The sequence below is a fragment of the Mesoplodon bidens genome, assembly GCF_964165515.1.
Source record: "Mesoplodon bidens genome assembly, chromosome: 7".
NCBI classification, from domain to species: Eukaryota; Metazoa; Chordata; class Mammalia; order Artiodactyla; family Ziphiidae; genus Mesoplodon; species Mesoplodon bidens.
Genome location: NC_138164.1, coordinates 5,490,521 through 5,516,586, shown reverse-complemented (window position 1 = coordinate 5,516,586; position 26,066 = coordinate 5,490,521). Strand labels below are relative to the sequence as shown.

Below are 26,066 nucleotides of genomic sequence, written 5' to 3'. Positions count from 1 at the left end.
CCCCGGTGAAAGAGTTGGGGCCGAGGAGACGGATAGGATGGGTCCGCATTGGCACAGGACAAAATGAATGTCAGAAGGAGGGAGAAGAATGCCGCTCTTGAGTATGGACCAAAGGTGTTCAACTTCCTGTGTTCATATCAGAAACTTTACCTAGTTGATATCAAATGTGTATCTGTTGAGTCATCACACATTTTCTTCATGCGCCTCTTAGTCCTCCAGACACAATCAAAATGCGGTATGAGGAGGAGGCCGGGGACATTCCCCCAAGGATGATACCATCTCTTTCTAATTGGGATGTCACATTACACGTCCCCCTATTCCTATTACAGGTCTCACTTTATTAGGACATTTTTATCTGACACGGTGTAGAGCAAGTGAGATCAGCAAGACAGAGGTGCGTTCCTTCCTGTGCTTGTCTCGGGTTGGTTAATCTGTCCTGCTTTCACGCATGAACCGGACGGGAAAGACTGAAGCCAGACCCACATCGTTATGAATGAATTCCTTTGCTTTTAATCTCACACGGTTTAAAATACAATATGAAACCAGGCTACAGTATATAAAAACTTCTCCAGCAAAATGATGTGCCAGCATCAGCTACTACACGAAACAGACAAAAAACTCCCCCGGAAGAAACTGTGTTGCAATTTAAAACAAACACATAGAAACCGACATCGCTACATCTCTGCGCTACCTCGGTTCTGATGTTCAAAAAAGCACCTGCTTTTCCTTTTGTTTCATCTTGCTTTTACATTTGCAGCTTGTAAAAAATATAAATTATATGAAAATACAAGTTGGAAAATAGTCAAACACAATATAACATCTTTTTCACCCCTCTACGTCCGAGCTTAAAAAAAAAAAACGTATTCTACGAAAAGTTCAATAACTGAGGCAGTATTCCTGATAGAGATAATTTCCTTTGAATATATATATATTTTATATATGTATACGTATACATATATTTAGGGTTCCTCGAAACTTCTTTGGAATGTAGATAAGACTTCAACACATTTATATAGACCCCAACAGAGAAAGCAGCATGCACAGCATGACTAGGATAGAGAAGGTGTCCTTTTCACCATGAAGATTAGGCAGGTGAATGCTCTCAAACCCAGAGTGTTCGTCTCCAAAGTGAGGAAAAGCATATCTGATCTTTGAATGCTACCTCCAATCCCCAAAGCCACAAAACCAGGGCTCTCTGTGTAGGGAAGTCCCCCCCCTGAATGCAGAAGGGAACAAAAGTGACCCTGAACCCTACAGCCAAAACCAACACAGGCTAAGGCATCTCCAGGAAAATAAGAGTTTCACCCAGCTCAACCAGATTTGCCCATCCTTCCTCTGAAGTTAACATGTTTTTTGGTTTTTTTTAAAGCAGAACTCCAACAATTCTGCTACATTTCCAGTGTATAAACCACCCACCACTCTTCCTGGGACGGTCTCTGGCCTTTGGACAGAAGGAGAAAAAGCATCTGGCCAGATCGACGAAACTGTCTGAACTCATACACTATCTACAAATACTGAAAACGGTGCACTGAGAGAGAAAGGGCATCTGAGCAGACAAGCAGCTGAAGAGCATGAGGAAGCACTTGCTTACATCTTATCTGCTAGGGAATTATATGACAGGACTCACACAGGGGAGTTCTCAGCATCAATTTACAAGGAAAGGTTGTTGATGAGTTGAGAAAGTGATTTTATGCCTGGTGGCAAACAAGCAGTGACCGATGCCCAGCCTTGGTCCTACTCTCACCCACCACTGAAATGTGGAAAGACTTCACAAGAAAGCCCCGGGATTATCTCAGCTGCAGTTTTGCATGTCTGCAAACACACCCACACCCACACACACGCACACGCACGCACACACACACAGGCGCACACACATCTTTGCCAGTGCCCAACAAAGATCACATAATCTAAGAGAAAACAATGTAGTCCAAACAGTTCTGTCTAACACTCCCTGAGCAGCTCCTAAAATATTTTGAGAGCTTCATTAAGGCACCTGCATCCGGAAGAAGATCAAAATACACAGCTGGGCTAAATTCAGCCTTTGCTTTCCAAGCAGACGCTCCGATTTCTCAGTAGGAGGAAACGCGTGAATCACAGAGCTAAGTTCCTGATAATTCGGGGTCTGCAAGAGGACCTGGGAGAAAACAATCCACTTCCTTGAAGGTACGCTAGAAGGTAGTCAGGACTTCCAGTTTCTCAGCTGGAGCCCGTCCTCACTGAAGCCCGAAAAGCCATCCCTCTGTCACCTTCCTTTGAATCAGGCACCTGTATAGCCGGGGAAGGGGGGAATCCTAGTTGTATGAGGCACTTTTCCTTAGTGGTCAGATGCTGGTCCTCTCTCCCCAAACTCCATTTTCAGATGACCCTTTACAACGCCACAGTTGATTACGTTTGTAGTTCAACGTTGGGAGAACTAAAAATAGATCTGAATCCCATGGACCCCCTTATTCCTACACCCCAGCTCCTTTCCTAATAGTTCCTATCCCTTCAAGTCTTCCTTCCTCTGCAATTACTAACCTTCACTTACCCTGTGCCAGAATAACGGATCCAAAGCACGGGGCCCTCATAGCATCTGCACTATGCACCTTGCTTGCCCACCCAGTCTCACCTGACACCCGACTCAGCTGCCTTAAACTCTTCAAAGGAAAACCTTGCACTTCTCCCAAAGACAGCCAAGCCCCATTTTATTCATAGGCTCCCTTCATTTCCATGGCTCCTAAAACTCAAGACATCTAAATGGCTTTATCAGACGCTCTCCAACTCATGTCATGTCTGTAGTTACCCTTTCACTCACCCATCAGAAAGCTGTACATCTCTCTCTCTACTGAACAACAGAGTGGGGGAAAGCAATAAATGTGGGATGCTGGGAAAATAATACACAAAGGAGAAAGTACAGAGTGTTAGTGGGGAATGACATGCATTCAGGACTTATTTCTTAAGGCCTGAGGGGTAATGCCCATGCATACAGATTTTATTCCAAGTCATGTACGTTACAGGTCTAAAACCAGTAAAGAACCAGGTCAATCTTCCCCCTTCGATCCCCTTTCCATGACGTCTACAGTGCTCCTACATTTCCTGTGGTCCAAAACCAGGGCTGCAAAATACATTCAGTTCGAAGACTTAATGCTTAGCTCAACGTTAAGTCCAAACTCTGAGAATCCACTGATGACAAGTAAGTAGAGGGGTGTCATCACAATTTTAAAAAATTATAGGTGAAATTCACATGCACAGTTCCTTTGTACCCAAATCAGCCTTATTTTTTCCTCCACACATCAGTCACATGAATTTGGGATCCCCGATCTCAGTGACAGCGCTTTGTCTTTCCAGTGGGGTCTATATAAACAGTTTCCTTTCACTGTGACAGAATCCTCAGCCAGCAAATAAAAACAAAATTGCATGGTACAGCAATACTGAGACCACTTTAGAGCTTAAGACGATTTTTAAGAAAAAAAAAAATACTGGCACAAAATTTAATAGAATAAATTTTAGCACAAAAACAGTTTTGGTCCCTCCCCACTGAAGTCCACCTTTGTTTGGAAAGTAGAATAAAAGGTAAATAGTCCTTGGTTTTTAGTGCATCCCCCCAAAAAAGGCTTTACCCCACCTCCCTCTTTTTCACCCTCCCAGACCTAACAACAAAAGGAAATTAATTGCCTTTCATTAGTTTCATGACTCCTGATGCATCAATTTCTTTTGCTAATAGGTCCGTACTCAAGACACATTTTTTTTTTATGGATGATTGTTTTTTAAATGATTGGACACGTTAGTCTCTTCCTCCCTTAAGCCAGATCCTTCAAGCTTCTAAGAAGGCCCTTGTCTCTCTCCTGAAAATCCGCTCAAGAATTTCCTGTCCCACCCACCCCACAAGTCCTGGTTCTCCTCCTCCAAAGGCGCACAATTGACTATAGCTGCAGCTTACTTAGCTCCCACCCCTGAATGTAAAAAAATGAGTTCTGGAAAATTAAAAATAGAATAACAATTAAAAATTAAGAGTCCGACCAACGTGGTTGTTCTTTGAAATGTCTCAGCAGAGTTTCTCCGGCCCCTTGTTGTCCATCACTCATCAGCGTCGGGCTTGACGTCCAGCATGGCGTGCAGCTCCTCGGGCGTGTACCCCAGGAGGCTCTGCAGGTCACACACAAAACGGTACACATAGCGTTTCCCCGCCGTCTTGTGGATGATGTTTTTGTCATAATAGTAGCGAAGGCCACGGCTCAGTTTCTCATAATTCATCTTAGGTTTGTTTTTCCTTTTTCCCCATCTCCTGGCCACCTGAAATTTAATTTTAAAAAAGGAAGAGGGGTAAACATCTACAAGATAATCCAAATATACACGTTTATTTGCCTGCACCCGTCCATGGTGACCCATGATGTTCAAGAGAGGGTTAGAGATTCATGTACACACAAGTTACTTTTCTGACCAATCTTTTCTGAATTCCAAATTTCAAGGGTTAGGCAACGATGACAGTGAAGTTGATTCTTTGAGTTGATGAAAATACAGTGACCCTGAACTTCTAGGGAATGGAGTTAAAGCATCTGATATTAAAAAAGAAAAAAAGAAAAGCAACACTATAGTGTCTCCTCTTACCCTGTATTATTAATAGAATGTCCTTGCTTTGAAGGCATGAACTCTAATGCAAGGGATGGACGGCTGAGCTGCAATCACACCTGCCTTTCATCAACAGGAAGCATTTTTTTGGAACCGGGCACAGGGCTCCTCATGTCTGCCGGAACAGAGAGGTTGTCTCTCTTGTTCATTGTTCTTTATCCTCAGAATTGGGCGTGGCACAGAGCAACCACTCGCCAAGCATTTTTTGTTTTGTTTTGTTTTTGTTCTTGTATTGAAGTATAATTGAGTACAATGTTGTGATAGTTTCAGGTGTACAGCAAAATTATTCACTTTTATATATATATCTGTCTTCTTTTTCAGATTCTTTTCCCTTAAAGGTTATTACAAAATATTGAGTAGAGTTGCCTGTAGTATACAATAGGACTTTGCTGGTTACCTATTTTATAAATAGTAGCATGTATATGCTAATCCCAAACTCAATTTATTCCTCCTCCCCTCACTAAAGCATTTGTTAATGAAGACACAAGTTAATGTGAAAATTGTACCCATCTTCCAAGGCCTCTCAAATTGTCAGACCCTTTCCATATTCACAGAGCCACAAGGCCAGGGAGGGTGCAAAGTCAGAGAAAGCAACTCGTGTCTACAAAGGGCCTACTAGGTGCCAGGCACTTTACGGGCATCATATCAATGAATCCTGGAAAACAAATGGCCAATGTAGATATTTTCACTATTTTCCAAATGATGAAACTAAGGCTCAGACGAGGTCACCCAAGTAGCAGGTGGCAGAGCTGGGATTTGAACCCTAGAAAACGTCATCAACCCCACAGAACCCATCTCCAGAGCTCTCTCTCATCCTCCCTCAACAGGAGACTCTGAAGTCACTCCCTTCTTACCTCATCTGGGTCAGAAAGCTTGAATTCCCAGCCATCTCCTGTCCAGCTGATAAAAGACTGACAGGATTTATCGGTGAGTAATTCCAGAAGGAACTGCCACAGCTGGATTGGTCCACTGCCTGGAGACACAAGCCATCGTGAATCATTATACCAGACGCTCCACACTCTCAGCAACTAATCCCATCACAGGGCACTCCCGACCCCTCCTCTCTCAGCCTATCGGCCAGGGGAAAATGAAGGCAACACAGAGCACAAGCAATACAGGAGGCGCTAGGAGCTTGAACAGACTGAACAGGTGAAGAATTCCTACCAAAACAGCCTTTAAGACAGAATAGCAATTGCCTTATTTGGATCGACTTAAGGGTCAGTCCATTGTTATTGCTAAGCAAACTCCAGAAAGAAAACACTGTATCGCTCCTCTGAGATATTCTAAGGCAGCATAATCTTTTTTGCCTTCAAAAACGAAGTCATTATTTTTGCCTTACAAAGTACTCAAGGTATGAACCAAGCAAGGAATGCCTTTGCCAGTTCCAATGAGAAGTCAAAGCCCATTAGCACCCTCTAGATTAGGGAACCTTTGGCCCCTGATTTTCGAGAGAGAAGGATCACTACCCTAGGGTGATCTAACAAGGAAACAGAAGTTAGATGTTCTTTTGGTCGTAATATTCCTCTCTACCAACGTCCCGTCCCCCAGGCCACCTACCGGCAAGCACCCAAACCAAGAAAGGGAAGATAAGCACTTTGGAAGGAACTAACTTGAAATCTTCAGAGGTCAGGTGAGGACTGTCTCAGAAATTCTCCATGGGTTCGGTATACTCTAATTTGTACACACACACACACACACACACACACACACACACACGTCTCTTGTCTCAGTCATCAACACTGCCAAGATCTTAGCTCTAGAAGGCCTGACATACTCTGATTATCAATTTATCTTATGCTCAAAGCTTTATGCTACATAGATTTCCTTCTAGGATAGCTTTCTACTCAGAAATGACAATGCTGCCAGTGATTCCTACCTAGTTTATGTGTGTAGCTACAGAGACAGATATGGGTTCAATAGTCCATGACGCTTGTTACAAGTCTACACTGTGCTTTATAACACCATCTCAGAAGCAATCTGGACACGGTGTGGCTAGGAAAGACCCAGTCCATGTAGATGAAGAAAGCCTGGCACGCTCTAACCCATACAGGAAAACTTGACTGTTTTTAGACTCTGATCCTCAACCTGAGTTTCAAATTTGTCTGATCCAAAGTAAATTGAGATTCAATAGGAAACAAGCTTTACGTTGCCTCTCAGTCTAAAAAACAAATGTCCTTTATGACCTCTAAGGGCAAACTTTTGTTATGTCTTACACGTCTATAAGGCATGTTCACATGCACCATTTTGCTTGCTCCTAAAAGCCACTCTCTACCCTCCTTATAGGCAAGGCACACTGGGCTGTTTCCATTCTACTGGTGCAGAAAAAGGTGCTCAGAAAAGTGATGTGACATTGCTTCAGGCACAGTTAGAAAATGGTGGGCCTACTGCCCGGGCCTTGACTCCCAGGCACCAGGGTAACCTTGATGGACGCCTATGAGCAAACAGCAGCTGGTTTGGAAGCTTCCTTTGAGCTCTGGGACAGCCAAAGGAAGCAACTGCTATAGCAACAGCTTCCTAGGGGTCCCTCGTCAGCACAGCCCAAGCTCAACAGGGAAAATGAAATATCTCTACCTCATCCTCAGTCTGAGTACTTTAAACCCATCTGGCAAGAAATAGCTCACACAAATTCTAGAATTAAATGATTCAGCAAATGCCTACAAAATATATTAATGTTCGAGGAAACAGTCCCAGGAACTACACTGGTAAAGCCTTACCCTTCTCTGTTTCTACCCCTCGCTGAAAAACAATTTCATGGACAGCTCGGACACATTTGAAGGTTTCTTAGCAGTTGGATAGTCACCAGCTACCACCCTCTGCCTGGGGTAATGTCCTAAAGTGACTTCCTATGGGCAATCACTAAGAAGTCATCCGGATGGACAGGAGTAAGAAAAGAGATTTCTATTAAGAAATGCTGTGGATTTTTTGGTGGCAAAATAATAAGAAAAAAGCAGTTATAATAGCCCTTGTGACATAATAGGTTCCCTGAAGAAGTGGAGAATGAGTATAGATACCCTGAGGATCCATGAAAGGAGACATGTAAGGAAAAATCAACTACTACAGTCCAAAACTATATAAATAAGCCAGGGAGTTCACGGTCCTCTCCTGGGTCAATACCACACACCACAGACATGAGAGAGAGCGGGGGTGCTGCTTTCAGACACCTGGCAAAGGAAAATATGAACAGCAGCTATGATTTACCATGTACCTACTATGTACCGTAGTAACATGTGATGCTTTATAGCATCTTATTTATCCCTCACAATAAGTCCATGGGTGGAGGCTGTTGTTATCATATTCATTTCTCCCACTTTACAGCAGAGAAAACTGACCCACTGTGAGGCTAGATAACCTGCCCAAGGCCATGCAGGTCAGAAGTGGTGTGGCTGGAACCCAGGCAGCCTGACCCCCAAATTCTTCATCTCGACACTCCATTTCCCCTAAGCAAGACCAACCCAGAAGCTGGCATCTAAACTTCCCGCTGGCTGCAGTGGTCCCAGGGATCAAAGGACCCGGCTTTATAAACACATCTTCTCTTGCCCGCCTCTCACAGCAAGCAGTCCAGGACACTGGGTGGCCAGTGGCCCTCCAGACAGCCGTCACTAGTGACCTTGGTGTCCACCGCCACAGGTGGCACTTCCAGCCCAGTCAGGTCCCCTCGTGGTCGCCGTTAGTCTATGTAACTTCATTATTTCTCCCCCCACTAGTTACCTTAAAACGTCTCCAGCACTACTTGTCTTAAAATCCCTTTGGGGAGACAAGGGGGTGCTAATTATACCAAGCTGAGGAAAGGGAAAGAAATAAGGGGATTTTTGTCTCCAGGCAAGTCCTGGCCATTGGCTGGGAACAGCAAGCACATCCCGAGTCCAGGGAGGGAGGTCCAAGGGCCACCTCCGTCCTCCACCCTCGAGACGTGCGGCCATCAAGCGGGGAAGGGGCTGTGATTAGCGTCGCTGGGACCAGCGCGTGAGGAAAGGACGTCAGACACAACTATTACCGCTGCCACTTCCCGAACTGCGATGTCCGAGCCGCAGGCCCTGCAGCTCCAGACCGTTCTCTGTGTGCATCGGACCCCTGGTGTCTATGGATGTGGCCGAGGGCGGGGTGGGCCCTTGCATGTGGGTGTTTTCGCTTTTCCCTCATTGTGAGTCTTCCTTTGCTCATAAGGAACATAAAGCTGAAATCTGGGAACTGGGAGCCCAGGTCCTAGGTGTGGTGTCCTCTAACTCTTTTTTTTTTTTTTTTTTCCTATTTACAGAAGGGAAGAGGGAGGATAAATACGAAAACCAGATGCCTAAAGAAAGCACAGGGCCTGGGATGGGGAGTCTCTGCTGGGCTGCACAATAGCAAAGTCAAAACAGCAGTGATGTCAGCTCAAGGCTCCTTCCTCAGTTCTTGAGGAAAAATCCAGCCAGCCCACTCAGGCCACCCGTGCACACAGGGCTCCCACCCAGGGCTTTCTGGAAGTTGCTGCTAACCCTTCAGAAAGCCCTCACGGTGACCCCGATGAAAGGGATCTGTGATGCCTCCCAGAGATTCCTCTCTTGTACACTTCTGCTGACACCCCGACCCTCCTTTTGGCTGTGGAGGCAACAGAAATGGGAAGAACATGGGGTTCTTTTGCCAGCCAGAAATGCTGGGTCAGGGCAGGAACGCGGGCGTCAGGACGGCTCGTCCGCTGGCTGGACCAGTGGACAGTCCAACGCGGGAGACTGTTTCCACAACAACGGGGTTGTGGGAGGGCCCGGGAGGGGAAATCAGGGCCACCTGAGAGGCCAGCACTTGGAGGTGGCTCTGGGGTCCCTGGTGACACTGGCCTCCTGGCCAGCACCCGAGTCCAGGCCCAAGGCAAGTTCTCAAGCTCCAGACTTGTGCAAACAATGGCTGAGGCTGGCCCTCCCGGTCTGAGCTCTCCCAGGGGCTGTTTCTGCAACGCTTGGAGTTGGTCTGCTCAAATCCTCCAGGCCGGGCTCCATCCCGTGCCCTCCCTCCGACACGCCCTCACGTGGTAAAGCCTTTTCCTCTGTTTTCCTGGCACCTCCTCTCTGCTCTGGGCCCAGGCCCACACACCCACCCAACTGGACTGTGGTCCCAGTGACCTTTGTCCCAGGGAGCAGAGAATGGTACTAAGAATAGTGCCAGTCATGGGAAGGGGGAGCTCATACACCAAATGTGACTCACAATGGTGTCCCTGTCCAGGGGCCCCGAGGCAGTCAACGGCGGCCTTCACCAGGCTGCCCTGGGGTGTCACACTTCAGGAATCCAGTGGCATCACTGGGAAACTATGCTTCAGAGCTCTGAACCGCAACAACAGAGGGGTCCCTGTTAGAAGGAAGTCTCTCCCCCAGGCGGTGCGGGAGGGAGGGCCCCTGCCCCACTCACACCCCCCCCCACCCCACCGTCGGGCCCCCTCCCTGGCCGCAGTGGGGAATTTCCTCTGACTGCTTTGTTCTTCTCGGCTTCTGGGGGGAAGAGGAAAATTCTTAGTGCAACACTGACAGTCCTGATCTGAAGACTATGACACAATCTCAGAAGAGATAACATCAGGTGCGTACCTGGAGGGACCCCAGGTCAGCAGAGCAAGTCACACGAGGATGCTTCCCTCCAGAGGGGACCCTCAAAGCACTTCAAATCCAAGGCTACAATCTCTTTTTTTGTTAGGGCAAAGCTTCAAGTAAAGTCTTACTCATTTGGTTGTGTAGGTCCCTTCTCTTTGTCTAGGGACTGGGAGATCCCCATCGATCTCAATGACACAGGGATGGTTATTTAAAAAGCCCCTGCTTTTTTACTCCCTTGCTCCGAGGCTAAGAAGTGAGCAACTTCGGTAAAAGGAAAGCAACAGGCTAGAATGGGATGTTAGAAAGGTGCTCCAGATGCTCAGGATCATAATTCTTTCCATGTGGCCATGTATAGGTATCTTCTCAGTGTCTAGGCTTGGGGGTTGCCTGCCATGGCAATGAGCTCACTGCTCATGAACCGGGGTCAGGGTGGGACTTCAGTTTTTCCTTTGCAGTTCAGCTGCAAGTTCTCACTCTGTCACCTGTGCCCAGCGCGAGGTTAACACACAAGAGTGGAGCCCGGGGCAGCGGCTCTCTCGGGCAGCCTCCCATCATGCTCTGCTTGCACCAAGACCAGCTCTGGCAGCTTTGTTCTCCCTGCATCTCTCTCACCACTAAAACACATGCTCCAAGGGCGGGGACTGTGTGTTTTCACTGCTGTAACCCAAAGCCCGGGATGGTGCCTCACCAACAAACACCAGCTATCAAAAAGCTATTTGTTGTTAAGTGACTCCAGCTGTTGGCTCCCTGCAAGCCTGGGCTGCGTCTGATTGACCCCTCTGTGTTCAATGCCAGGCCTGGGACCTCGTCTCGGACAGGTGCTCGGTAAACATTTACTGAACGGCATGATTCAAAACAACCCTCCTCTCCAGAAAGGTGTTGGGGTTTAAAAAAGCGACCCAAACTGCTTCTCTCTATTAAACTATATTTGGGGGCAAACAATATGGGTGACTCCCAGGCTATGTTTCATCAACATGGGCCCCAAAATAAAAACCACCACACCTCCTGTCCTTTGGGGAATTCATTTGCTACTTTGAGAATCTAATCTCTGTAGCTCGACTCTCAAAGTCAAATACCTCAGTGTGGGCAGGACACCACATTTATTTTAACCTATGAAACTCTCATGGTTGGTCACCCTTGCAACAGGGTTCACTCTGCCCCAATAGCACACATCTGACAGGTGGTTCTAAAACAGAGGAACGGGACCGACTGGCCCCTCCCTTTCACCCAGGTGTCTCTACCCACAGCCAAACGATGATGGCAAAAACAGAACACTCAAATCCAGAAATGACCCATCTGTTCACAAGTGTATCTGTCTCTCAGACTACTGCAGGAGTGCCCACCTCTGGAGGGGGTGGGTCACCCCGGAGTCTGAGCATCACCCCCTCTTGTCAACCCCCTTCTAAATTATCATTCACAGAAGATCTCCAAGTCCCTCTGTTTCCATTCAGTCCTTATGAAACGACGCTTAATGACAAGTTGAACAGAAAGCATCCTGTCAGTCTCTTGCCCTCTGGGCCAAACTCACCATGAAGCTGCACTGTCTCCTGCCTGAGGATGAATGAGCCAAGAGATGTACTGCTGGATGGTCTGGCATCCAGAGCACTGGGATTTTCAAAAGAAGGAAGAGTAGAGACTGCTTCATACTTTGGCTTGGCCTTATGCCTGCAGGTGCCTTTTCCCACTTCTTCTGAGTTATGTCCCTCCTTTGCCCTCAACTCAACCCAATTTCACCTCATCCCCAACACAATCTGTATATGTACGATACATTCTGTAACTGGCCAAGGTGCCTTGGTTCAGTGAATCACTGTAGATCAATATGTTCTATACACATGTTCCTCTATCAATGGCTAGTAACACAAGGGTAGCAATCAGGGATACGAGTTCCAATAATTCAACTCATAACCACAAACAACATTCTAACAGGCACTTGAAAAACACACCTCATGGACGTCATGAGGGACAACACGTTCATGCCCTTGTGTTTATGTATTGCTGGTATAGCCGGGAGTTAACAATGGAAACAAGTTAGAGAACAATTAAAACCAGCTTTTAATGTCAAGTCCATGTCTCTGACACATTAGACCAAAAGAAAGGAGGAAGCATTTCAAACAATTTAAACAAACAAACAAAAGATGTCAGGCATTGGACATACTGACGGAGAGATAACAACAGATAGTATCCTATAAAATGAAAATGTATACAGGATGGTGGGAAATGCCCAAAACAGGGAGTCGAGTGTCTAGAGCTTTGATCCCAATTTCTTCCCTGATTCACTGAGCGATCTCATGCAGCTGGTTAACCTCTCTGGGCTTTAGTTTATCTATCCCTAAAATGAAACTAGTTATCCCTGCTCCTCTCTACTTTATAGAGATGTAGATTAAGTCCCTATTATTAAAAATAAACATAAATATAAATATATGCATATATATAAAGAGCTGACCACAGCGCAGAGCAGTTTGCGAACAATATAAAACACGACAACGGAGGGAATCCCCTGGCGGTCCAGTGGGTAAGAATCTGCGCTTCCACTGCAGGGGGCACGGGTTCAATCCCTGGTTAGGGAACCAGGATCCCACATGCTGTGCGGCGCAGCCAAAAAAATAAAATAAAATAATAAAACACAACAATGGAAGAATTAAACAACAGAAAAAAAATATTTTTAAAAGCAGACTTTTCCAAAAGGAAAGCAAGAGGAAAAAAAGATGGGGCTGAAAAAAAATAGCAAAAGCACTAGATCAAATTCAATTATTCTTCCAAGAATTCAACGGGCCTTTTACATGGCAACTTTGAAAAAGGAGAAAGTTAGAAGCTAAGACAAAATGGTTCAAGTATGTACGTGTAAAATGTTTTAAACACTGTAGACGAGAATAACCAGTTAAGGTTTTTTAAAGTGAGGGATAACTCTGAAGTTCTTGCTCTAATTCAAAGTAGGCAGGCACAAAAAGAGCAGATGCAAACTGCTTTGCAAGTGAAAGTATCACCGACATTTTATGGTTTGGGGAAATCTTGGCCACAGACAGACTTAGATCCTCTTTTCCCCAGTGCACGTTTTTCCCCTCCTAATCGTTTATACTCATCACCAAAGCACACCCCACCTAGTAATTATGTAGGGCTGAGCTAGAATGAGTCCAGCATTCCCCACAAATGTCTGTAGTTTGGCCCTAGAGACAGATCCCATCGGTATTAACTGAAGGAAGAGCAGAAAGTCTTGCCCAGCTATCAATGTCCAGGACAGTCTGGGCAGCCAGTCTGGTTGGCTGGCAATGGGTCAGCTGGGCTGCCCCACCTGGGAAAGACGAAAGTGAGGCTCACTTGAGTCTGCCTGGGGCCTGAGAACAAGACAGTTACACACTTAAGTGTCTGGAGGAAAGGCCCTTGTTTTTGCTTGGGCTCCTTACACCTGCGTGTGTTCAAGTACACATGTGTGGGAGTGGCCGCAGGGAAAGGAGACCCTTCCTCTCTTAAAGGGGAAGCCTGTACTCGAATGCAGGCACCTTTCCTCCAAACCCAAGAACTCTGCCTAACCATGTTCAATCTGCCACTCAGACACACACTTGGACAGTGAGCCAGCAAAGCTCAAGCCAGGAAGTGGGTTTCTTTACAGCTTTTCCTCCTGATGTCTTCGAGGTAACTGATTGTTTTAAGAAGTCACCAGAAATGGGTAAGGTTTGGATTTGACGGTACGGAGTGAAATTTTTGTTTAGAAACCAAAAAAGAAAAAAAAAAAAAAAAAAAAGCTTTATGTCACTAATGTAAATGTCAAAAGAAAATGCCTTCCTAAGTATGTAGGTGACAAGAAGAAAGAAGGATGTCTTCACTGATTAGAACTAGAAAATAGGACTTGAGAGTTCTGAAGCCTGGACCTTTTCTAGTAGGTTCTCAAATGCAATCTGAGCTTTATTTTATCCTGGGGGTAACGTTTCCCCCTCATACCAAGTTTCCCCCTCGAGAAATGACTAGTTAACGTATTCAAATTCTTGGGGAGGTGACTAGATCCTAAGCCATCATTTGAGCATATAACTTTTCAAGCCTTTATCTAGCAAGTAATTTCTGAACAGCCCTCAAACGCAAAGCATGGTAGCCAGATTGGGTGGAATAACAGAAGAGGGTATTAAAAGCAGCATAGAGGCAGCAGAAGAAACACTTCTGTTCCACCATAATGGGATGAGCTGAAAAGGCGCTACCCACGCCTTTAAAGAACAAAGGAGCGAGAACCCAGCCTTGAGGGGCCTTCACGAGAAACTGCACCCATCTCAGCTCTGAAGGTCAAACACCTCCACGGAGCCCAGCCCTAAGAGCACCTCTCCCGCCAAGCAAGTCCCAGCCTCCTCACCGAGTTCAGACTTTCACATTCACCCACCTTAGGACAACTTTCACTCTCATTATCTCTCAGGGAGAGGTGAGTCACACAGCAAACAATGCAGTTCTGTAAGCTAAAGTCAACAATAGGCACTGAATCCAGAAGCTTGTCATGGGCCACCAAGAGCGTCGGGACCATGGTCTGGAGTCCTGCCCTATGACCAGCCAGACACCACGCTGATCAGTCAGGGATGATGGGGCCATGACCACATGCTGCTGGGCCCTCTGGCCACAGGCAGCATATGTGATCCCATCCACCCTGTCCCCACCAAGGTCAGGCTTCCTGGGGCTGCTCCAGCCAGGGATGGCACAGAGGGCACATGAGGCCATTCCTGCAAGGCAGAGAGCTCCCCGACCAGGCAACTTTGACCGAGGATTCCCATCAGCCTGGCCACACCTCTCCTGGAATTGAGCTGCAGTTGGAGGCTCTTCCTACAACTCTCCTTCCTACCTGCGGCACAGCTTGAAGGCTCCCCTGCCCTCTCTTCCTCTTCCCACTGTGTCCCTCAGATGTTCTCCCCCGAGTCTAATCATGCCTTGACATCTGCAGACCCAAACTAACATGCTACTAATGTTGGATATTTTCCTACAAATTGTCTGATGTTGTGAAAACCTGTGAAAGGCCTCTCCTTTGTTGTTTGCTGTGTGACTTTGGGCTAGACTTCTTTCCCCTCTGAACCTCAATTCCCTCCTTTGTACAATGAGGATAACAGATTTTTCCTCATGTGGTCATTGGAGACAGTTAAAAAAAAAGAATGCGTATGAAAGAGTCTAGCACATAGTAGGAGCTCAACACACATGTGGGTTGAGCTGAATAGCTGAAGTGACCTAATCTGATATGAAATATTGGCTGTTCCCCCAAGACACTGCCCGGAATTACTGGAATTCTGTAAGTCAAATCCATCAGCCCCTGACCTCGAAGAATGTAGAACTGTATTGAAGGACAGAAGGTCTGGAGAATAATACGAAACAGTGGTAACAACTAGCATCTAGAGGGTGCTTCCTGTGGACCTAGCACTGTGCTGGGTGCTTTCCATAAGCTATTCATGTAATTCCCACAATAATCCTAGGAGATAGGAACTCCTATTATGACCATTTTGCAGATGAGAAAACTGAGGCACAGAGATGTCAGCTTGCCCACAGTCACGTAGCTGATCAGTAGCAAAGCCAAGACACGCTCAGGCTGCCTGGCTCCAGAGTCCATACTCTTAACCCCACCACGATGAAGCCTCTGCAACACACCCAGTGGTCAAACAGCCTGGATGGTCTCCTCTCATGTGCTTAACCTGGATTTAAGTCTGAAGGCATAAAAGTGACAGACGGGGTGCTGATAATCATCCTATCTGTAAGCATCACATGAAAGTCACTTTAGGGAGAACAGGGAGGGATATACAGAGGCCCTAGAACAGCAGGGGTTTGAACTTCATGGGTCCATTTATACATGGATTTTTTTCTTTATAAATACATTGGAAAATTTTTTTGTAGATTTGCAACAATTTGAGAAAAACTCAGACAAACCGCATAGCCTAGAAATATGGAAAAACTAAGAAAAAAGTTAGGTATGCCATGAATGCATAAAATATACGTAGATGTACATAGAACAGACAAAGTATGCGTAAATCGACTGTTTATGTTAGCAGGTCAACAGTAGTTAAGTTTGGGGATTATACTCGGATTTCTGACTGTGTGGGAGTCAGCGCCCCTCACCCCCGTGGTGTTCAAGGGTCAATTGGAGCACCTCTTGAATGGAGTCTCCACGCCGAGGAACCACTGGTCAATCAGTGTCCGGAGCAGCAAAGGCATCCAGGGAACCAGGAGATGCCAAGGGGCGAAATCGGGGCCACCTGACAGAGCCCTTCCCCAGCAGAGGCTGCGGGAGTTTCCAGGCCAGCTGTTCAAGGTCGGCAGGACCTGTGTGGATGCCTCGGCAACACACTGGCTGAATTTTGTTCAGTGGAAACATCTGACTTCAAAGACAAAAAGGTGGAGCTTCAAAGTGGAGACAGAGTGGAATTCCAGAACTGTCACCACCCAGCTCCACCACTTGGAGTTAGATTTTGTTAAAGAAACAGTGACCCAAAAAATGGGAGACTCAGAGACTCCTTTAAAGCTGAGGGACTGGGTCCCCAGAAGAGATGGGTCATCGTGTAAGTTTCCTGCCTCCTAATCCAGGCACCCACAGGCCTCAGGGAGTTGGAACACCAGGGTCTGAGATCTGTTTTGTAAAGTATGAAGGGGCCTCTCTGCCTCAAAGGCAGCTCGCCGGAGCTACCGTAGCTGCGTCCAGACCCCAGGGTGGCTCAGCCAGCTGCGGTCTTCAAGGGCAACTGACGGAAACAGGGAACCTCCCTGTCCATATTTTCGAAGCCAGTTAGAAGAAAAAAATGAATAGTGAGGCCAAATCCTCCCATCGTGTGGTCTTTTCCACGGGTGGCAGATGATTAAGAAAAACGGTCCCAAAGCCAACCAGTCAGGAGGCGGAAGCAGTGGAACGTCCATGCAGGCAACACCAAGGGGTTTCTGCCCGCCCCCCCTCCAGCCCAGAGCTGCCAGGGAGTTCTCCTTCCCCGGGCTCCAAAGTATTTCCCCAGCAGCCTCATAACTGAGCAGCATGTTAACCCGTTACTCCAGTGAGATCCCAAATGCACTCCACACACCCCCTTAGGACCCAGCGCCAAACACAACACAGAGAATCAGAGTCCCCCCGGCTTCCGGCAGCAAGCCTCCATTTAGGCTCAGGGGGTCTGTCTGGCTTCCTACAGCCTGCTACTCACAGGGTCCTGTGAGGAGGAAAGGGAAGAGGCTCTGTCTCTGCCTTTCTCACTGCCAAGCTCTTTTCTTCCCAGCCACCCAGGTGCTGCCCAAGGATGGTCTACACCAAGACTGTGATGCTTCCTGTAAGCCTGAGGCCAGGCCCAGCCTTGCCTGGGCCGAGAACCTCAGGGCCCCTGTGATAGGCAGTACTGCACAAAACAGGCACCAGAGTTCTACACTCATGTCAGCAAGCTGGTTCTTCTTGACTTTAGTCAATTCACACCCTCATCGCAACAGCAGGGACATGGAAAGACTATATTCCAGAGCTTGGCTCAGGGAATAACCACCCTCCCCCAATTATAACACTCCGAGCTGTTCCTAATAACATACCCACCTGTAGATTAGAATTAGAATCTTCTGCACAAATTCACACCGCACCACTCCTCTGCTCTGGTGATGCACCGCCCCCCTTCCTCATCAGTGACTTAGGCTCACACCAGAAGCTTCCTTGGTGGTTGTTTGTACCTGAGGACGCTGGGATGATTTTGCACTCCAGCTTTCCGTCAGAAAACTGAGATTTCAGGAAATGCCATCCAATCTCACGTTTCACTCTGAACTGAAGGGCTTTGAAGCACTTCTTTTTGCAGGAAAGTTGTTTATTTTCAAATACATGTTTTAGCAGTAGCTTTAGGTTCCTGAACCCTAAAACTCAGTGACCAGTCAGATCCCCCAGGTTCCGGGCATGGCCCAGGGACTCTGTTATTGTGTGACGGTGGACGGACTCTAATTTATCTACAAAATAGCAAGAAGAAGGTTTATCTCAGGCCAAAAGCAACAGGGGAACACCTAGGGCTTCTATTTCTACAAGGCTGGTATGGCTTCGTGTGATACCTCACGCAAAAACATCTGCAAGTTGAATTCCTGATAGTCCCATATCGAGCCTTTAGGAGACTGAGAGATCAACTATTCACAAATCTGCCCAGCATGGTAAAACATACTTTCGTTATAGTTACTGACTAGCTTTGGGCTTAGCTTTTCTCAGGCTCCAGGATAAAGAAGAGACCCTCACCACTTCATCAACAATTACAACACAAAGCTGGGGCTTCTCCTAGACAACGACAACATGACAGTTAGCAGCAGGCCTGCTCCATACCAACTGCAGAAGTGATAGGAAAGGATTCCTTATTTGTAGCAACAAAAGTCTGGCAATCTGGAGTGAAGTTCTATAAAGCTGATTTACAGACCAATAGCTCCACTCCCTCCTGCCCCCAAGACCCCTCTCCCCCCACAACACACAGTGTGAATTAGTGACAAGCAAGAGACAAGACTCTTTATCTACTCTATGGGAGCAACTGAGATAACCAATGAGTGTTCTCATTCTTTAAGGGGGAGAAAGATTTCGTACTCAGGTGAGACATCTGGCACTTAAGGTTCAATTCAAGAGCTACCTTCCTGCAGAAGGCCTGGAATAAGTCCTTTCTGGTGCCTCAGTTTCATCATTGATAAAAGGGGCCTGGAGGGACAGAGAGGAAGGGAAGATACTCTTTAACAATCCAGCATATTATTCTACACCTCCTGAAATGGAAAAAAAAAAATCAGAGATGCCCATGTTTGTCAAGGATCTAGAAAGCTTTTTGTTTAGGTCCATCAAATACATAGAAAACAGCAGGCCACTTCTCTCGGTTTGTTTTGTAATCAGATGGGGCTCGTAATGTATCTTCGAACAAAAGAAAATGGAGCTCTCTGATCGAATCAGTTTGATAACCATAAGCGGTCCCAGTAAGGTAAGAAGGTGCATGCTTGGCGGAAGCCAGCACTGCATTTGATGTATTCTTAACTCAGCTAACAGCCAGGCGTTCAGGCCATGTTATCTGCCCACACATCTTGACCTAATTTAACAAGTTGCCATGGGAGCCCAGTGAAGGTTGATGCAATTTTCTTATCTTGGGAGGAAGAATGCAACTGTGCAAGAGAATGTGAAAATTCAGTTTCTAACTGACTGCCACACTTACAGTGCTGTAACTAAGACAGCATTGGAAGAAGTAAAATGTATTCCTTTGAGAGTGAGATGAACAGAGACCTAGGCTCCTAGGGCACTGGCAGGAAGATGGATTCACACCCCAGCACAGGGAATCTATACATACATCCTTTAGTTCAAGCCAAGTAAGAGTGATGTAAAAGGTACACGTGCTCTTACTGTGTGGCCACACATACTCTAGAGTTAGTCGAATTTTAAGGAAACAGATTAAAAAAAAAAAAGAGCTCAGAACTTGAGATAGAAAATAGGTGTGACATTTATGAGCAATGAAAAGTTTTGCCAACACCTCTACAATGATTTCCACTTTTCAAAGTACTTTTCCAAACTTCAGCTCATCTTAGCATGTCTGCATAGACTCAGAGATCCATTTATAAAAACTCCAGGCACTACACGCTCCCCGCGTGGTGGAGGGGGCTGAGTAAGCATGTTCCATCCCCCTTCCCCGTTCCCTAGGATGTATGTGAAACGGTAAGGGGTCACAAGGAGGGGCAAGGTAGAGTTTGCACTGCGGACAGGAGAAGTCCACCAGGCACTGAACACAGGAAGAAAAGCCACCCAAATGTGGACCACTGCCAACATGCCTAACAAATTCCTGACCTTCATCAAACCACAGCAGTAAGAAAATCCAGTTCAAGTCTAAGGACAATGACAGTGTCTTGAATTCGTCAAGTTAGTGAACCTTCCAAGGCTATGAGGAACACTTGTCTGCACTCAACATGTGCTCAGATTTGCTGAAATAATTGATTTGTTACAAGCGAGCTCTCTCCCCTGCGTCTAGCACCACGTCTAGCCCTCATTTGTCTCGTTAATTGAGTTAATTCAATTACATTTTCACAGATCTCCTACCACCAAGAGAGGGAGGGACACTTCCATTTCACTAAAAGTAGAAGAGGGTACAAGGTAAATTTGCCTGAAATCACACAGTGTGTTAGCGCTGGGAGGAGCACAGAGGACTTCTGTTTTCTGGGCTATTGTTTGCACCTCCATTTGAGATGGTTTGAGAAGTTAAATCCCCAGTTATAAAGAAGAAACAACTGAATGGTAAGATACTTAAAAAATGTTTTTAGTTCAAATGACTACTTGAATTTTTGAATTCTTTAACTGATAATCATCCTCTCTTTTCTTGCATTCACTGAATGTTTTATTCCCCTAGAAAGAAAGAGATAGAGATAGTGACAGAGACAGAGATAGAGAGACAGAGGAAGAGAGAGGAAAAAGAGAGAGAGGGAGGGAGGGAGGGAGGGAGGAGAAGGAAGGAAGGGAGGGAGGGAGGGAGGGGAGGGCCACCCATTAAAAATGATCTATCCAAATAAGGGATGACATCAAACATAACTCAGAGCTCCAGGACATTCCTGTATTTGTCCTGAAAAGAGCTTTTGATGTTCTCATCTGTTTGGCTCTGGGTTAGGATTGGCCAGAGAAGACTCACAGGTGGCATTTTGGTGTTGGCCCTCTTGATGGCAGTTCATGTCCCTAATTTGTACTTCACACTCATTCCTAGTTCTTAAAGTTTCCAATTCATCCTCTTCCTTCTCTTCTTGAAACTGGGACACGTGGAGAGATTCCCAACTCTCAGATAATCCTTGCCAAGGTACTGAGATCATCTTAGTCAAAACCCTTGAAATCACTCTTGTAGACTATTAGCTCTGCAAGCTTCTCCCATCTAGGAAATCCAATAACTAATATATATACCCCTTTCAGAAGAGTTTCTATTTGAGGTGGAGATGAGGCTTTCACCATTTCTAGAAACTTCTAGACTTTCTGTAGTGTAGCCGTGAATCCTTAACAGAATCTTTTCCCATGAAGGCTGACCTAAATCATAAGACTCTCTCTGGCCATAACCCAAACTTTAGAACTTAAAGTCAGTTTATTTAATATCATTATCCACAAAACCGCCTTAACTAGTTAGCAAAATTTTCAGAATTGTACACCAAGCTAAGAGAGAATGATGAAAATTGTCATGGGAGAAGAATTATAACCGTGCCTGGTAATGGTGGTTATGATGGAGATTATGCCAGAGGGAATAAGGCAGGACCTTTAATAAGGAGAAACTAAGTTGAGGATTTGGTCCTGGAAGCTAGGGCAGAAGGAGAAGAAGAGGTGGCCTTTACACTTGGGCAAACGACAGAGCCGAGTGTAACCTGCGCCATAAAAACAGAAGCAAACACAGCCACTTAGAGATGTCTGCCACCTCCACAGCCCAGAGTCATTTCAGAGCTACCCCGGCCTCTCCTCCTCCTAATTAAGCAGCACTTCTCTCCTCCTTCTTCAGTGTATCCAACTGGAGTCCAGTTTTTACAATACCTAAGGGTTATTACAGGAGCCAGCACTCCTGTGCATATTGAAAGTGACTTAATATACTTTCCTTATTCCAGATGTCATTAATGGAAAAGGGCAAACTTTCACTGTCTGCTGCCCAAGATGGGAAGGAACTCCCTGGCAAAGCAGCAAGTTCCCACCTACTTGTGATGTTCCAGCAAGGACTTGGGGAATACTGCAGAAAGAAAAAAGTAGGGAACCTTTAAGCTCCTTTCTGGCCCATGACTCTACATACAGACCTTGTCGCTACCTCAAAATCCAGACCTAACTCCTGAGCACCTATCCATGCACTGAACTGCATGGGGAGCTGGAAGAATGCAATGTAGAAGACACACACACAACCCTGATCCTTGAAGGAGAAGGAACTTTTCTAAGCATGTGAGCTGTTCTCAAAGGTCAGCTGGCTTTCCTAGTAAAGACCTGAGATTTCCCTCACACAAGAACAGGGATCCAGCACACGCTTCAGATCAGACAGACACGTCACTAGAAACGCAGATTTTGCTGTCTGTCTTCATCCATACAAAGGGTCCCCACCAGTGACCTGTCCAGGGTGGATAAACTGTAAGAGAAGAGAGGGCAAGATCACAGCTGTGTCATCCAAGCTTAAAATAAGCTCTGCTCGTGACACAATTTCTAATGTTCACAAAACACGACCATCTTACAGAAAGGGTCTGATCATTCACATGTGCCTGCTCCTTGGATAGTTCTCAGATATACTCTTCAAACCCTTCCAAAGTTAGACAGCCTATGGGCCACACCTTGCTTGGACAATGAATCTTTTTGCTCTATTTCCAGATTCTCAATCAGAGCCCAGACTCTCAACATACATCTTCCTTTCTCTATGATCTTTCTTCGTTCACCACTACTACAACTTTCACTCCTGGAAAAAAAATCAACAATAAAGCTAAGTGACAAGAAAGGTTTCCTGTATAGGGCAGGATCCGGCCAGAGTGTCGGGTGACTGAGGGCACTTTTCCCATTGGAGAGACCAGCCTAGTAATGAGGATTCTACTGCAGATGAGTCCAGGGTGTAGGCCATTCAATGACGGCTCTGAGAGATGCCACTGCTGGTTTTGGGTTTACAGAGACCTCCCAAGAGCAGGCGAGAAGTCCTTTGATGCTAGACCACAAGGCAGAGGTTCCAGAAACACCAAATCAACAGAGTTCCCTTCTCCCAGTTAGGGGTAAATATCCAAAATATCAGTTTTCCCTACCAATCTTGGAAAGGATCCCTTGGGATAGAATGACACTGCCTGCTTCCAAAACCCAATGGCTATTCACAGAGTGGCCTGAGAGGCTAACCCAACCTCTCAGAGTCTACTTCTCCCCACCCCCCAGAAAGAAAGAGGCTGACTTCAGGGGCTGGGAATGGGCGCAGAAGCTTCCAGGGCACCCCCGCCCCTCAGCGAGCAGCAGGCAGGGCAGGGGCCTACCTGTGTAGCCAGCCAGGGCCGCAGCAGGGATGACAGGCTTGTCCTTGTTGAGGTCAGCACGGTCACGCACATAGTCCTTGAAGGTGCCCTTGGGCTTGTGGTTGGGCAGGGCGGCTGGGTAGTCCTCTGAGTCGAAGCTGTCGTAGGACGGGACGCGCTGCAGGCTGTTGAAGGATGACTGGCTGCTCCAGGACTGCGTGAGGCGGTCACAGCTATCGTAGCTCTCTATGCTCTCAAAGGAGTCCTGGCCCCCGAGCTTGCCTGGAGGAGGAGGAGGTGGGAGGAGGGCAGGGAGGAGGGATGGGAAGAGACACTGTGAAACCCTCTCGGTGAGGATGCGCAGGAGGGATGGAGGGAGTGGCCGGTGGGGATGGAGGCGTGTGGGTTTGCTCTGGGGAGGAGGGGCTGCCTGGGCCCTGTCTCCGAGCCCCCTGCATGGTCTCGTCTTGCTCCAGAGCCCCTAGGACAGAGATACAGAGTCGGGCGCAACTTACATCTGCCAGAGGGAGACAACAGTGTTTGGGACGGCAAGAACTCCAGAGCCAGAAATCTACAGGCTGAGAATCATGTCTGCTGTGATGGGATTTCTGGCGGATGAATTAGACCCAATGAGTAGATGAAGAAATCTGAGCAGTGTCAGGCTCAATTCATTCCCTATCCTAACTCAAGCCAGGGAGACGATTTCAAAAGGCCCCATTTGGCAAAATATTCTGGTCGTAAGAAAAAAAAAAATTCCATTAGACTAAGAGCAGATTGACCTTCCTTGACCTTGGAACTAAAATCTTATTTTTTAGCCTTTTTTCCAAACACTCTTTTAAAATGAAATAAATGCAGTACTGCCTCTATGCCTTCTCAAACAGAGAAAGAAGTTATGAGATGCTTTTTCCAGGAGGTTAAAAAAACGAAAACACTATCACTCTTCTAAATAGAAATCCATATTCTTTATCCTCTCCAAGTGCAGCTTTGTACTTGAAATTTGTACTTTATTAGGGAAATACAGGCAATAAAAAACAAAGAAGTTGATTAAAGAGTTAAGGTCCATAGCAATGTCAGAAATCCTTTACTCTATGAGTTGCTTAAGGCATTCTTAACTGACCACAAGATCATGCAAGTTCATTAATTTCCCAAACCAGGTTATAAACAGCTGCTATGATTGCATAATAGCTGCTAGAGAAATTTCCACTGGCAAAAATGCCATTAAAAAGGAGTCTAACAAAATGGGGGGGGGGACAAAAATAAATGCATCTAACTACTGCAAAGGCTCACAGGAATATTTTTTTATGTTTTATTTCCAGATACTTTCCAGGCAACCTAAATTAAATCATGGGAGATTAAATGGCCACTTCAGCAAATTCAAGAAGCCAAAGTATGTGACAAATGTGTATGCAGAAATACCTGTGAGTCAGGGCTGGCTGGTCTACCATGAAATTTCAATCCCAGAATAAGGCTGGCATACACAACGTAATACTAATATGTTTCTGGTGTATTCTCCCCTTCATAACAGAGGGAATTCGTTAAACCAGTGAAATTCAAATATTTAATCTTGGTGTCCAAACCAAAATTAAATATACAGTAATTAAGAAAGAAGATACATTGCTTCCAAAAAAAAATTTTTTTAACCCCAGATAAAAGATACTCATTTAAATATGTAATTTTTGCATAATCTCCCCTTGTAGATTTCCTGAACCTCTTAACCCCTCCAACACTGCTTGGAACAGAAACATAGTTATTTATCTGCTTCATCTCATTCCTTCTTCCAATCACTCATTCAAAGAAAGGTAATCCCCAGAAGGTAAATGGAAGAGCCCCAGAAGGTAAATGGAAGAGCTTCATGGAATTATCGGCCCCGCCTAACCAGTCCACTGTCATATTTGCAACTTTTCATTATTATTATCTCCTCAGTACTCTGTAATGACCTTCATGGGAAAAGAATCTGAAAAAGAGTGTATATAGGTATAGGTATAACTGATTCACTTTGCTGTACACCTGAAGCTAACACAACATTGTAAATCAACTCTACTCTAAATACAAATATTTTAAAAATAAAAAAAGAAGGGATTGTCCCTTCCAGAAATTCACATTAAAAGACTCAAGAAAACAGCCCCCAACCAAGAATGCAACGGCTTCTTTTCAACAGAACAGGAAATTTTGTGGTCTCTCATAAAAAGGTATTTGCTCATACCAGCTATCCATCTTACACATCTTACACAAAAACCTAAGAAAGAAAGTTTATATTTTCATGAAGAACACTCCCACGAAGTCACCGACGTTGAGGCTGTATTTATACTCAAATGTCCCTGAGATGATCCTCTCAGTCATTTTTATATTTGGAGGGCACAGAGACTGGAATTTTCACATGCAAGACAGCTGAGCTTCCAAGGAGACCCAATAAGCAAGGGCACTAAACGAGGCCAGAACCACTCTCTGGCAGCCTCTCAAACGTGAGCCAAACGCAAGTCTGTTGAGAGTCGCAGTTTATAGCAGGAGGCTGCTTTCATTTTAGCTCTCTTTCACAATCCTGGAGCTGGGAACCATCATTTACGGGTATTTTCTCCCAAAATGGGTTGACTCCAACTGGATTAGACACTCGGTTAGGCTACTGTGCTCACGCAGGGAAGCTCGTGTCCTCCAGGCCATCCATCAGCTGGCTTTCCTGAGAAATGTCTCAGCGAGGTCCTTCTAAGGCTATTCCACCACTCAGACCTCGGAGCACTCAGAACAGTAGGTTGGGGAGGACAACGGTAGCCCACTGAACAGACCAGCACAAAAGAAGAAGAAGCTCTCCGAGTCCAAAGAAGTGGAACATAGAAGCACTCTGTATACCCTAATGCAGTACACAAACACTACGATGATTGTTGATAATAAGCAGCTCACAGTGATGCTTTCAGTCTAGACCGACCAATCCTACCATGTCAGAGCCAATCAGCCCCTGGAATACATCCTGTGTGCAGCACTTCTAACTCGCCAGAAGCAACCGTGAACAGACCGGTCTCCCCT

General features: G+C 46.0%; 1 protein-coding gene across 2 annotated transcripts in view; it reads right to left on the bottom strand.

Moving 5' to 3' along the window:
• Nucleotides 1-487: 487 nt before the first annotated feature.
• Nucleotides 488-26,066, bottom strand: part of ETS1 (ETS proto-oncogene 1, transcription factor) — a 66,234-nt gene continuing 40,655 nt past the window's right edge. Inside the window, exons 6-8 of one of the 2 annotated variants that reach the window (XM_081238880.1) lie at nucleotides 23,070-23,330; nucleotides 5,463-5,581; nucleotides 488-4,272 (exon numbers count right to left, since the gene is read on the bottom strand). In XM_081238880.1, the coding sequence (XP_081095006.1) occupies nucleotides 4,057-4,272; nucleotides 5,463-5,581; nucleotides 23,070-23,330 (596 nt within the window). In that variant the 3' untranslated portion in view covers nucleotides 488-4,056. The remainder of the gene's footprint in view (nucleotides 4,273-5,462; nucleotides 5,582-23,069; nucleotides 23,331-26,066) is intronic. The other variant, XM_081238881.1, reaches the window with a different exon arrangement.